Here is a 13,462-nt window from a genome sequence, read left to right as displayed (position 1 = left end):
TTTCACACTCGATCTCCTGCATGTCTTCTGTCGTCTGATTGAGAGTTTAGAGTGTTTTATCCAGTCAAAGCTCTTTTAGTGTAACTGTACAAACGTCCAGCTTCAGCTCGAGCATCTCGTGTCAAATCTTGACTGATTTTGATCAAGTAAAGGTCAGAATAACTGCAGTAATATCTCCAGATGAACACTTACTGGACTGAAGCAGCTCAGCTTTACTTGATTCTTCATCAATCATGTTTTAGAGTCTCAAATCTAATCCTCAGGATCTTTTGAGGAGCGTTTGTTTCCAGAAGCTTTACTTTCACTGTTCCTCAGCGGAGGAATGATCTTCACAAGCCTCCAGAACATCTCACATCTTCTGAGGAGCCTTTATTTCTTCAGCTCTCAATCACTGCATTATATGTTTGGAGCATTTCAATCTCGGATACTCGGTCACATTTGCTCACGTGATGCTTGATGTCACTGTCATTCATGCGGATATGTTTAATGTGTTTGAGTTGATAGAGGACAGACAAAGGACACATCATCACTGAACAAAGCTGTTAAAGAGGCAGTATGTTTTATTTGCTATCATTAAATTATTATTATTTTTTTTATAAAACATTCCTGTAAATGTACCAGAATTAGCCAAAGGCTATTTTTCATCCGTAATCCCTGGACAAGATGTTGCAAGTCACCCTAAAATAATGTATTATATACACACTACTGTTCAAAAGTTTGCATTTTAATGTTTTTAAAAGAAGTCTCTTCTGCTCACAGAGGCTGTATTTATTTGATCAAAAGTACAGTACAAATTGTGAAATATTATTAGAATGTAAAACAGCTGTTTTCTATAAGAATATATTGTAAAATATAATGTATTTCTGTGATGCGCAGCTGTATTTTCAGCATCATTCCTCCAGTCTTCAGTGTCACATGATCTTCAGAAATCAGTATAATATGCTGATCTGCTGCTCGAGAAACATTTCTGATTATTATCAATGTTGAAAACAGTCGCGCTGCACAATATTTTTGTGGAAACCGTGATGCATTTTATTTTTCAGGATTCACAGATGAACAGAAAGTTCAAAAGAACAGCATTTATTTGAAATAGGAATCTTTTGTAACGTTATAATTCTCTTTACTGTCACTTTTGATCAAATCTTGCATTTCACCATGGTGTTTAGATGGTCAAAGATGCTGCTAGAACAGTGCTTTCTGTCTGGATTGTGTCCGTGTGTTTTGTGCTTTAAGCACTGAGCCGTGTGTTTCTGTCTGTGTTTCAGGTCGGTATCGTCTTGCATTACTCATCTCTGTCCACGATGCTCTGGTTGGGTGTCACGGCACGAAACATCTACAAACAAGTGTCCAAAAAACCGCAGCAAGCGCAGAACGCAGACCACGCGCCGCCTCACCCCGCCAGATCACCCATGCTGAGGTACGAACCTTCGAGTTTCCAGATTGCTCTCGGGTTTATGACACTTACAGAGTTGATTTGAAGGAATTAGACTTGACGTTAGACTGAAGAGCAAACGGTCTGTCAAGATGAAGCCCTTACGGTGAAGATCTCGCCGGTAAACATGAGAGACAGCTGCAGGATCCGCTGCGTAACCTTCTGTCCGTGTCAAGCTAATAAGCCCAATCAATCTGTGTTTAACATGTGAAGTAACCTCCCGCAGAGCAAATCCCAGAACAGCTTGTACCTGAATCAATGTGTGCTGAATATGAAGAGTTCATTTGCAAAAACCGATAACTCCAGAAATCACGATTTTTTTATTGCGCGTTCCAAGTAATATCACTCAAACTGCAGTTGGGTTGTTTTGATTAAGTAATAATAGCTTAAACAAATACAGGTAATTTACTAAATTAAAGTTCATTGAAAGTATGTTTTTTTTTTTTACATATTAAAAGTTTGTTTTATAGCAAAAGCAGATAACTCCTCATTTCATGTTTTAGAGTTTAAAACACACTCTTTTAATCTTTGTAATGTCCTCAGATGATAATGTAGACGCCTGACAAACGTTGTTGTTGTGATCATGAACTGTATTACACGCAATACACAGAGCTTTTCCCTCACCTTTGTAACGCGCTGCTTTTGCAAGGCTCCGCGAAAACCTTTCAGCTTTTATTTTCCTTTTTCGCCCTGAAGAAGATATCACAGGTTCATCAAGTTCGTCGAAATGATCCTCGATCACTTTGTCAGCTTTGACGAGACTCCTCTCAGCTAGCACGTCTTTTCAAAGGGAAAGTAGCCTTGTCACCTGACCTGAATACAGCGCGCTGATTCGCTGAAATGGACTTATCGGCTTCTGTTCAAAAACAACAAGGCGCTTGTCGGCTTCTGCAGTAAAACGTGAACTCACGATGCTTGAAAATGGACAAAACCGTCTTTTTTGACAAAACTTGTTTAGAGTTCAGATCGCGCTATATGTGGAGAATAATGCATCAGCTCATTTTTTTTAAAGTGGCGTTTATCGGTTTTTGCAAATGAACTCTTCATATATTCTTCACCTTTGCTCTGGGCATGTGGAAGTTACTGTTTATACGGCGGTAGATCTGTCAGTGACTAGTTTCATAGAAACATAATGCACAGATTTCATGTTTCATAGTTAATTGTTGAGTTTAGCTGTTTGCAGTTGTTGAACACACAGCGTTGTACATAATTAACCATTTAGAGGAACTCTGTTTTATGATATTTTTCATTTTTGTATTTTCCGTTTTCATTTAATTTTGTTTAAAGTTTTTGTAGTTTTGTTGTATTTTTATTTTTTATTAGTTATCTTTTTGTTTTTTGTTGTTGTAGTTATTTTTATATATTTTTTTTATATGTTTATATAGTTTTTTTAAATAAATTTTTATTTCAGTTATTTTAGTACAAGCTAAACAAAATGAAAACGAAAAGTTTTGATTTGGCAACTAGCTAAAGCTGTTAAAAAAGTTTTTAATGTTACGTTTTTAATAAGTTACAATTTTTATATTTTTTATATTTAAAAAAATATTTTTAAATATTTTATAGCTTTTCAAATATTACATTTATATATATATATATATTTTTAGTATTTAATATTTCATTTTTATTAGTGTTTTTTGTTGTAGTTGTTATTTTTTTATATGTTATTTAAGAAATATATAGTTTTTATAAATTTTTATTTCAGTTTTAGTTATTTTAGTATATCAAGTTTTTTTTTTATATTTATATATTTCATAAATATTAAATTAAATAAAAAATTATTATTATTATATATATATATAGTTTTTATTAATTTTTATTTCAGTTTTAGTTATTTTAGTATATCAAGGTTTTTTTTTTTTATATTTATATATTTAATTTAAGATAACATTTATTTGAGGTATTGTATTAACGTGTGTGTGTGTGTGTGCGTGCATAGATACACACACACACACACACACACACACACACACACATAAAGACTTATCTTCCTATAGCATCTTTTGTTCTAGTGAAGGCAGAACTAACACGTTCCTTGGTTTTTTGATGTTTCTAAGTTTAACGCAGCTTCATTCAGCTTGTCTGCTTGTTCGTGGTTTTTAATCTGGGATTTTTAGTTCTTCTGAGTGTAATGTTTGGGTCTGATTGTGCTGAAAGTAGGTCACATGAAAGCCGAGCGCAGACATTGTGTTCTCTGTCAGAAATGTTGTGGCATGTGAGATCTTTAACCAATCTTAAGTCCTCTGACGTGAGGAGAAACTCCATTTACACCCCAATTCACCCTCTTTCCTCCAAACTAATTTGTTTTTTAATTAAAGCAGAACATGGAAAATGGGTCCCTCAAAGTGTATTGCATACAACACAGTATGTACTAAAATCTGAAGCCTATTTTTTTATGTATGTGAAACCGTATGCATTATGCAATGCATTGCACACTAGTATTCTGTGCTAGTAGAAGTGCATACTGTGCATATTGCATACTGCAGACAATAGTGTAGTAAATAAGAGTAGTATGAGTAGCCCTGAAATGGATCAATAGCTCAGTAATGTTGTTTCTCGTCTGTGATGTGCACTTTCACTGCTTTGATTGAAGCGTGTTTCTTTCCAGAGTGATTCTGCTGTTCAGCTGCAAGCGGTGTGGTTGTTTTTTTCATTTATCTGTCTTCAGAATAAATCTCTCACGCCTCAAGCCTCCTGCAGTTTGTTTTATTTCTTGATTGTTGGTTGGATCAGCACATCTATTTCACGCTCTCACATCTCGCTCTTTCAGAAGCAGAGTTTTCTTATTGCATTTGGGTTTTTAGTGCAGTGTAAAGTCATGTCGCAGCCTCATTTAAAGACTGATAAGTTTAACGCAGCTTCATTCAGCTTGTCTGCTTGTTCGTGGTTTTTAATCTGGGATTTTTAGTTCTTCTGAGTGTAATGTTTGGGTCTGATTGTGCTGAAAGTAGGTCACATGAAAGCCGAGCGCAGACATTGTGTTCTCTGTCAGAAATGTTGTGGCATGTGAGATCTTTAACCAATCTTAAGTCCTCTGACGTGAGGAGAAACTCCATTTACACCCCAATTCACCCTCTTTCCTCCAAACTAATTTGTTTTTTAATTAAAGCAGAACATGGAAAATGGGTCCCTCAAAGTGTATTGCATACAACACAGTATGTACTAAAATCTGAAGCCTATTTTTTTATGTATGTGAAACCGTATGCATTATGCAATGCATTGCACACTAGTATTCTGTGCTAGTAGAAGAAGTACATACAGTGCATATTGCACACTGCAGACAATAGTGTAGTAAATAAGAGTAGTATGAGTAGCCCTGAAATGGATCAATAGCTCAGTAATGTTGTTTCTCGTCTGTGATGTGCACTTTCACTGCTTTGATTGAAGCGTGTTTCTTTCCAGAGTGATTCTGCTGTTCAGCTGCAAGCGGTGTGGTTGTTTTTTTCATTTATCTGTCTTCAGAATAAATCTCTCACGCCTCAAGCCTCCTGCAGTTTGTTTTATTTCTTGATTGTTGGTTGGATCAGCACATCTATTTCACGCTCTCACATCTCGCTCTTTCAGAAGCAGAGTTTTCTTATTGCATTTGGGTTTTTAGTGCAGTGTAAAGTCATGTCGCAGCCTCATTTAAAGACTGATGGAACATTATTTAATTTACAATAACTTGCTGTTTATTACATACAAGTCACATCAGGTTTGTGTTTTAAGGCAAGACACTACAGGTGAATAGGATAAAAAAATGCATATATTATATTATACATTGTTTAAAACCGTTATAATTGAAATGTTATGTTTAAATATGCACTCATTTGCATACACTTCCAGAACAGAAATCTGAACATTCAGTTTTTTTATTATTATTTAATTGACATAGTAGACTTAAAGGTTTTTACTGAAGGGATTTGGGGTTTCTCTTGTTATCCCTTCATAAATCAGAAAATACTGTCAACAGACAGAAAACTAATATATTTTTGCCATGTTTTTAGTAATAAAATGTTGTATAAAACCAGTTATATGAACAAACCCCTCAGTAAAAGCCTTCAGAATATAGATATGAATAAAACTGTAAGTTTTGCTGTATGTAAGTGCTGCCAAAGTGGAGAAAAAAACTCATTTTGAGAAAAAATGCCTTTAAACATATGCATTGTAATTGAAATCTATAGATGTAAACAGATAAAGTGCAATAATAAAATCAAGCAAATTGAAACCCTTCAGTAAAAACCTTCAGAATATAGAGAGGAATAAAACTGTAAGTTTTGGAGTATGTAAGTATTACTGAAATGGAGAAAAAACTCTTAAAAGATATGTACTGTAGCTGAAATCTACAGATGAAATAGATGAGCGCAATAAAATAAACACTTAAAAGTGTATTTTGGTTGGCTTTTTCCAGTAGTCTAAAAGAAGACAAGTTATGAAAACCCAAATAGCTCAAAATTGATAAATGCGTGAAAAAAAACAATGTTTTTGCCTATAGTGTCTTGCCTTTTACATTTTAAATGCATCACGGAAAAAAAAAAAACTCATATTTTGTGTAACTTTGGTTTATTACGGCTACCTGTTGTTGTTGTTCTGCTATTATAGTCACCTTTTTTCAGCCCATTTGTCATCCGATCGTCTGTAAACACCGCAGGTGTAATGAAGGTCGCAGATGCAGCGGTGCATCTGTAATTGAACTGAGCTGAGAGTCACAGCGCACCGATCGTTTCATGTTCATTTTGATTCAACATCACCTAAAGTGCTGATATCTGAGTGCATGAGTTGTTTACTCTATAATAAGGCCATCTGTATGGAACAGTTTGACCCATTCATGCCAATTTGTGGACTGGTGGTGATCATGATCCTCTTGCGTGATTGTTTTTGCATCCGCACATTATGATCCCAGTGAGAAGTATTGCTTGTATTTGTAAATTAGTGTTTATGATTTTAGCAGTAAAGTTTCTCATGCTTTTAGTGGTTGAAAGTCTGCTCTAGTTGGATGATTTAGTGGCTCTGGTTTAGCGTTTCTTGTCATTGTTTTGCTCAATGAAACGTTCTTTACGAGGTAGTTGCATTATATTTGTGTATTAGATGAAAGGATCATATTTGTACAATAAAGTTCAATTTGTTGACATTAGTTAACATGAACTAACAATGAAAATGCATTTATTAATCTTAATGTTCATTTCAACATTTACTAACACATTATTAACATCAAAAGTTGTATCTGTTAATGCTTTTTAATGGATCTGAGCTGACATGAACTAACAATGAGATTAAATGATGCAACAAATGTATTTCTCATGTTATGTAATGCATTAACTATCATTAACTAATAGGAACTTATTGTAAAATGTTACCGGTGAAAGCTCCTAGAATTACCAAATTTACGTTGCATATGGTTTTATCACACTAGTCTCACGTGAACACATAAAAGTCACAGAGTCACAGATATGAACTCACAAAATTAGCACATTGTGATCATTTCAAAATTGTGCTTTTTAATGTTTATTCTAGTGCTATTCTTTACTCCAAAGACTTCCATTGTATGTTGATTTTTGGTTTTACATTCATTCATTTTACAGACAATTTTTAGCATATTAGAATGATTTCTGAAGGATCATGTGACACTGAAGACTGGAGTAATGATGCTGAAAATACAGCTTTGATCACAGAAATAAATTACAGTTTAACAGATAGTCACATAGAAAACAGCTGTTTTAATTTGCAATAATATTTCACAATTTGTACTGTATTTTTGATCAGCCCGGGTGAGCAGAAGAAACTGTGTGGCATTTCTTTTGAGTTTTCTAAACGGCTACATTCTGTATCACACAGCAGACTGCTTTTTCTTCAAACCTTGGATAATTTCACGAATTATGCAGTGTGTTTGGACTAACCCGCGTATCTGCGCTCAGAGGGCAGCCGTTTTAATCTCCCCAAACACGAGTGCCGCAGAGACTCGCGTTATTATATTTATATTATATTTATATGCTGTTGAGATGTCATAACAGCCCTGATTCACTGCCTGCAATTACACTCATTTACTTGTATGTTATTCTGTTAATATTTTGAAATATCTTTTGTTGTTATGTTTCAGGCTTCATTTTTTTATATATTTGTTTTATTTTAGTTTTAGTTTCAATTAGTATTTTAAGTTTTAAATGTATTTTAAAAGTTTTAGTTAACAATAACAACACTGATGTGTTTAATATAACTATGCATCTTAAAAAACAATATTTACCTGCAGATATTTCCACTAAAACAGTTTAATGCATGAAAAACTTTGATCATGGAGGATCAGAGAATCTTGCTGAGCAAATTATAATTGGTTAACAATATAAACATTTATATCTAGCCATCTAAATAACATCTGTTTTGATGTCACAGACATCTAAAGGAAACTCTTCTCATCTTTCTCTCATTTTGTCTTTCCTTGGCTTTGGGATTTTCACATCGCTCTGATCTGATTCCTGTAGATTTTCCTTTGTGTTTAATACTTCTCTCAAACGGTCCTGACAGGTCAAATAGATCCCTCATAAACTCTTCCTCATCACTTCAGTGTTTGATGAAACCCGACTCTGTATTTTTAGCTTCAGCGTGATTGTGTTTTGTGTCTGCAGGTTTTATTTAGTGAGCGCAGGAGTTCCCTTCATCATCTGCGGCATCACAGCAGCCATCAACATCGAGAACTACGGCAGCGGAGAGCAGACGCCATTGTAAGTAGCAACTAAATCAGTCGAATGTTTTCTTATATGCGTTTGACTCTTTCATATACGTGACCCTGGACCACAAAACTAGTCTTAAGGGACAATTTTTCAAAATTGAGATTTATACATCACATGAAAGCTGAATAAATAAGCTCTCCATTGATGTGTGGTTTGTTAGGATCGGACAATATTTGGCCGAGATACAACTATTTGAAAATCTGGAATCTGAGGGTGCAGAAAAATCTAAATATTGAGAAAATCATCTTTAAAGTTGTCCAAATGAAGTTCTTAGCAATGCATAGTACTAATCAAAAATTAAGTTTAGATATATTTACGGTAGGACATTTACAAAATATCTTCATGGAACATGATCTTTACTTAATATCCTAATGATTTTTGGCATAAAAGAGAAATGTATAATTGTGACCCATACAATGTATTGTTGGCTATTGCTACAAATATCCCCCAGCGACTTAACACTGCTTTTGTGCTGCAGGGACACATGTGAGTCACTCTATTATAGTTTTTATTAATATATTTTAAATTAACTTTTAAAAATAAATTTTTTTATATATTATATTTCAAATGTATTTTTATTTCAGATTTAGTCATTTTGATACTTCAACTCAAACTTATTTCAGTTAGTCACCAAGGTAACATTTCTATTTCATTTTCATTATGGTTAGGTTTTTTAAGTTTAAGTTTTTCATCTAATATATATATATACATTTTAGTTAATTTTAGTTAATTTCATTCATTTGTATCATTGCACGTGTTGCCAAGTTTATCATTTATGAAACAAATTCAATTTGTATTTTTAGTTTTAATTTTGTTTGTGTTAGTAATTTTGATGTGATTTTTTTTATTAGGTTTTTTTTATTTCTATATAGATTTTTATTTCAGATTTAGTCGCCAAGGTGATGTTTTGATTTAATTTTCATTAGTTTTTTTTTTAAAGTTTAGGTTTTCATTTAATATGTATTTATGTATGTATGCATGCATTTATTTAATTTAATTTAATAATTTATTTTATTATTTTATTTAAATGCATTTTATTTTTCTATTTATTTATTGTTTCATTTTTATTTTATTTAAGCATTATCTCAATTACAGAAAACAATTTTTGCTTGTCAGTTTTTGTTACCAATAATAAGACTGTTTAACAATAACAACAACTCTATTTTTTTTTTTATTAATTTAATATATTTCTATCATTGCAGATTGTATGTTTATGTTCCACAGTTCATCAATTATGAAACAAATTTAATTAATTTATAAAGTATTTCTACAGAAGACAGTAGTGTCATTCTTCAGTTGAGTGTTGATTCAATTCAGTTGAATAACAGTGTCACTGCTGCAAAATTCATCAATTATGAAATGCATTGAATTAATTGATAAAGCAGCCCTACAGAAGACAATAGACAATTAAATTCAGTTAAAGTTTGTTCTCATCAAATTGCTAAAATCTGAATGTTCTGAAATAATATAACATGTTCAGTAAGTGTTCATCTGCTGTGTTTGCAGCTGTTGGATGGCGTGGGAGCCGAGTCTGGGGGCCTTCTACGGCCCCGTGGGCTTCATCGTCCTGGTGACCTGTGTCTACTTCTTGTGCACCTTCATCCAGCTGCACAAACACCCCGAGCGGAAATACGAGCTGAAGGCGGTGAGCGAGGAGCAGCAGCGGCTCTCCGACCTCCACCAGGGGGAGCCGGCGAGCGGTCAGTGTCACGGCGGCTGCCCGGGTCTCATCAACCCGTCCACGCTGGCCAACGAACACTCGTTTAAAGCCCAGCTGCGGACGGCGGCGTTCACGCTGTTTTTATTCGCAGCCACGTGGACGTTCGGCGCACTGGCCGTATCGCAGGGTCACTTTCTGGATATGATTTTCAGCTGCTTGTACGGGGCGTTTTCCGTCACGCTGGGGTTGTTCGTTTTGATTCACCACTGCGCGAAACGCGATGATGTCTGGCACTGCTGGTGCGCTTGCTGCCCCGGGCGACGCCCCTCCAACGCATGCCACGCCCACGGCCACGCCCACAAAGTCAACATAAACGGCGACGCCCACTCCCACTGCCATCTGGATGCCGGGAAACCCGCTTACTGCGCGTGTCGCACCGTCGCGCAGAATCACGTGACCTGCCTGACACCGGTTTCGCCATGTTGCGCCGCTCTGCACACGCAGCAGCTCCTAGAGGACGAAACCAGCGCACACGTGCTCCTCCACGCCGACCCTGAGGGATACCGGCCCGCCGTGCGCTTGCACCGCTGCTCCAAGCCCGTCAGGACTAAAACGAGGCGGCAACGTGAACTAGCGTTCCGTATTCCCTCTGGCGCCGACGGCGCTAGTGCGCACAGCTCGCGCGCAAACAGCCCACACACCCACGTCTGCCACCTGGCTCACGAAGGGCATCACATTTGCCCTCACGAGGCACTCACACTCTGCCACCACCACCATACAATGTATTGTTGGCTATTGCTACAAATATCCCCCAGCGACTTAACACTGCTTTTGTGCTGCAGGGACACATGTGAGTCACTCTATTATAGTTTTTATTAATATATTTTAAATTAACTTTTAAAAATAAATTTTTTTATATATTATATTTCAAATGTATTTTTATTTCAGATTTAGTCATTTTGATACTTCAACTCAAACTTATTTCAGTTAGTCACCAAGGTAACATTTCTATTTCATTTTCATTATGGTTAGGTTTTTTAAGTTTAAGTTTTTCATCTAATATATATATATACATTTTAGTTAATTTTAGTTAATTTCATTCATTTGTATCATTGCACGTGTTGCCAAGTTTATCATTTATGAAACAAATTCAATTTGTATTTTTAGTTTTAATTTTGTTTGTGTTAGTAATTTTGATGTGATTTTTTTTATTAGGTTTTTTTTATTTCTATATAGATTTTTATTTCAGATTTAGTCGCCAAGGTGATGTTTTGTTCATTAGTTCATTAGTTTTTTTTTTAAAGTTTAGGTTAGGTTTAGGTTCATTTAATATGTATTTATGTATGTATGCATGCATTTATTTAATTTAATTTAATAATTTATTTTATTATTTTATTTAAATGCATTTTATTTTTCTATTTATTTATTGTTTCATTTTTATTTTATTTAAGCATTATCTCAATTACAGAAAACAATTTTTGCTTGTCAGTTTTTGTTACCAATAATAAGACTGTTTAACAATAACAACAACTCATAAAAACAACAATTTTTTTTTTATTAATTTAATATATTTCTATCATTGCAGATTGTATGTTTATGTTCCACAGTTCATCAATTATGAAACAAATTTAATTAATTTATAAAGTATTTCTACAGAAGACAGTAGTGTCATTCTTCAGTTGAGTGTTGATTCAATTCAGTTGAATAACAGCGTCACTGCTGCAAAATTCATCAATTATGAAATGCATTGAATTAATTGATAAAGCAGCCCTACAGAAGACAATAGACAATTAAATTCAGTTAAAGTTTGTTCTCATCAAATTGCTAAAATCTGAATGTTAATTAACCAGATTATGGTTAATTATGGCTTAATAATATAACATGTTCAGTAAGTGTTCATCTGCTGTGTTTGCAGCTGTTGGATGGCGTGGGAGCCGAGTCTGGGGGCCTTCTACGGCCCCGTGGGCTTCATCGTCCTGGTGACCTGCGTCTACTTCTTGTGCACCTTCATCCAGCTGCACAAACACCCCGAGCGGAAATACGAGCTGAAGGCGGTGAGCGAGGAGCAGCAGCGGCTCTCCGACCTCCACCAGGGGGAGCCGGCGAGCGGTCAGTGTCACGGCGGCTGCCCGGGTCTCATCAACCCGTCCACGCTGGCCAACGAACACTCGTTTAAAGCCCAGCTGCGGACGGCGGCGTTCACGCTGTTTTTATTCGCAGCCACGTGGACGTTCGGCATTTTATTTTAGGGAATTTTATTTTATTTTATTTTAAGGAATTTTATTTTATTTTATTTTAGGGAATTTTTATTTTATTTTATTTTAGGGAATTTTTATTTTATTTTATTTTAGGGAATTTTATTTTATTTTATTTTAAGGAATTTTATTTTATTTTATTTTAGGGAATTTTTATTTTATTTTATTTTAGGGAATTTATATTTTATTTTAAGGATTTTATTTTTTATATATATATTTTATTTTATTCTATTATATTCTGTTTTATTATATTTCAGGGAATTTTATTTTATTTTAAGGAATTTTATTTTATTTAGGGCATTTTGTTTTATTTTTGTTTTAGGGAAATCATTAATAATTAATTAATTTCAGTGACATAACTATCATATAAACAAACACATGCAGTTATAATAAAAAATAATTTTATTTATAGTATTATAAGTAATTTATTTTTTCAAGAATATAGTGTGTATAAACATACAGTACACACACACACATATATATATATATATATATATAGGTGTATATATTTGTGACCCTGCAGCACAAAAGCAGTCTTAAGTCGCTGGGGTATATTTGTAGCAACAGACTACAGTTACTTTTTTATTGATTGCATATTATTCACACAGTAGCAATACATTATTCATAATTTATTGATTCTCCCTAATTCCTCTTTTACATCTTTTAAATGTTCCTTTTTTAAATAGCCTACCGCTTATATACATTCAGAAAGTCTTCCAGTCTTGTGGAGATTCTCACTAGTCAGTTTTACAGAAATAATTTCTCAACATTGCATCAACTACTGATGAACACATTAATGTGTGTTTGAATTATCACTCAGTAGGTTATTTAACCATCTATTTCAATGTCTTTGGAAGGCTGTAATATAATAAAATGCACAAATTCACATTATATCTTATTTACATGTAATGCATGGGTTCCCGAACACTTTCGTCATCTGAACCGCTTTCACCAAATATATTTACTTGAAGTACCCCTGAGATTTTAAAACAGCTATTTAATAATTAAGTATCGCATTTGCATGTTCACGGTTCTCTGACGTTGGTTAATGTTCACATGACATGCATGCAAACAAATAAAATAATTCATTTTTTTAGGAAGCGTTTTATTTCGATTTGTTATTTTAAAATGATATATTTTACATTTTTATGATTTGATTAATGATTAACCTTTCATTAAACTCGCAAACCCCCTGCAGTTCCTTTACGAACCCCAGTTTGGGAACCTTGACGTAATTTAATGTTTAATGCACTTTATGTTGTTAATAACAATGAATGGAATATATTTTTCTTACTCTTTGTATTTTTACACCAATATTGTACAAGATTATCCGGTTTAAATGTGTTAAGTTTGGTCAAAAGTAATCAAAAAGTAGTCCGATTATATGTGTAATGCAAACACACACACATTTTTA

The 13,462-nt window shown here is 34.2% G+C and overlaps 1 protein-coding gene across 1 annotated transcript in view; it reads left to right on the top strand.

Moving 5' to 3' along the window:
- The window catches only part of LOC107570923 (adhesion G protein-coupled receptor A3-like), a 100,720-nt gene extending 88,678 nt beyond the window's left edge, over window positions 1-12,042 (top strand). The window contains exons 15-18 of the mRNA XM_016257206.1: window positions 1,266-1,417; window positions 8,029-8,124; window positions 9,640-10,575; window positions 11,709-12,042. Of these exons, the coding sequence (XP_016112692.1) occupies window positions 1,266-1,417; window positions 8,029-8,124; window positions 9,640-10,575; window positions 11,709-12,042 (1,518 nt within the window). The remainder of the gene's footprint in view (window positions 1-1,265; window positions 1,418-8,028; window positions 8,125-9,639; window positions 10,576-11,708) is intronic.
- The last annotated feature ends 1,420 nt before the right edge of the window (window positions 12,043-13,462 follow it).

Source organism: Sinocyclocheilus grahami, unplaced genomic scaffold (genome assembly GCF_001515645.1).
Source record: "Sinocyclocheilus grahami isolate Dianchi unplaced genomic scaffold, SAMN03320097.WGS_v1.1 scaffold1522.1, whole genome shotgun sequence".
In the NCBI taxonomy this organism is placed as follows: Eukaryota; Metazoa; Chordata; class Actinopteri; order Cypriniformes; family Cyprinidae; genus Sinocyclocheilus; species Sinocyclocheilus grahami.
The sequence above is the reverse complement of the archived record's forward strand: the minus strand, read 5'-3'. Positions and strand labels throughout refer to the sequence as shown.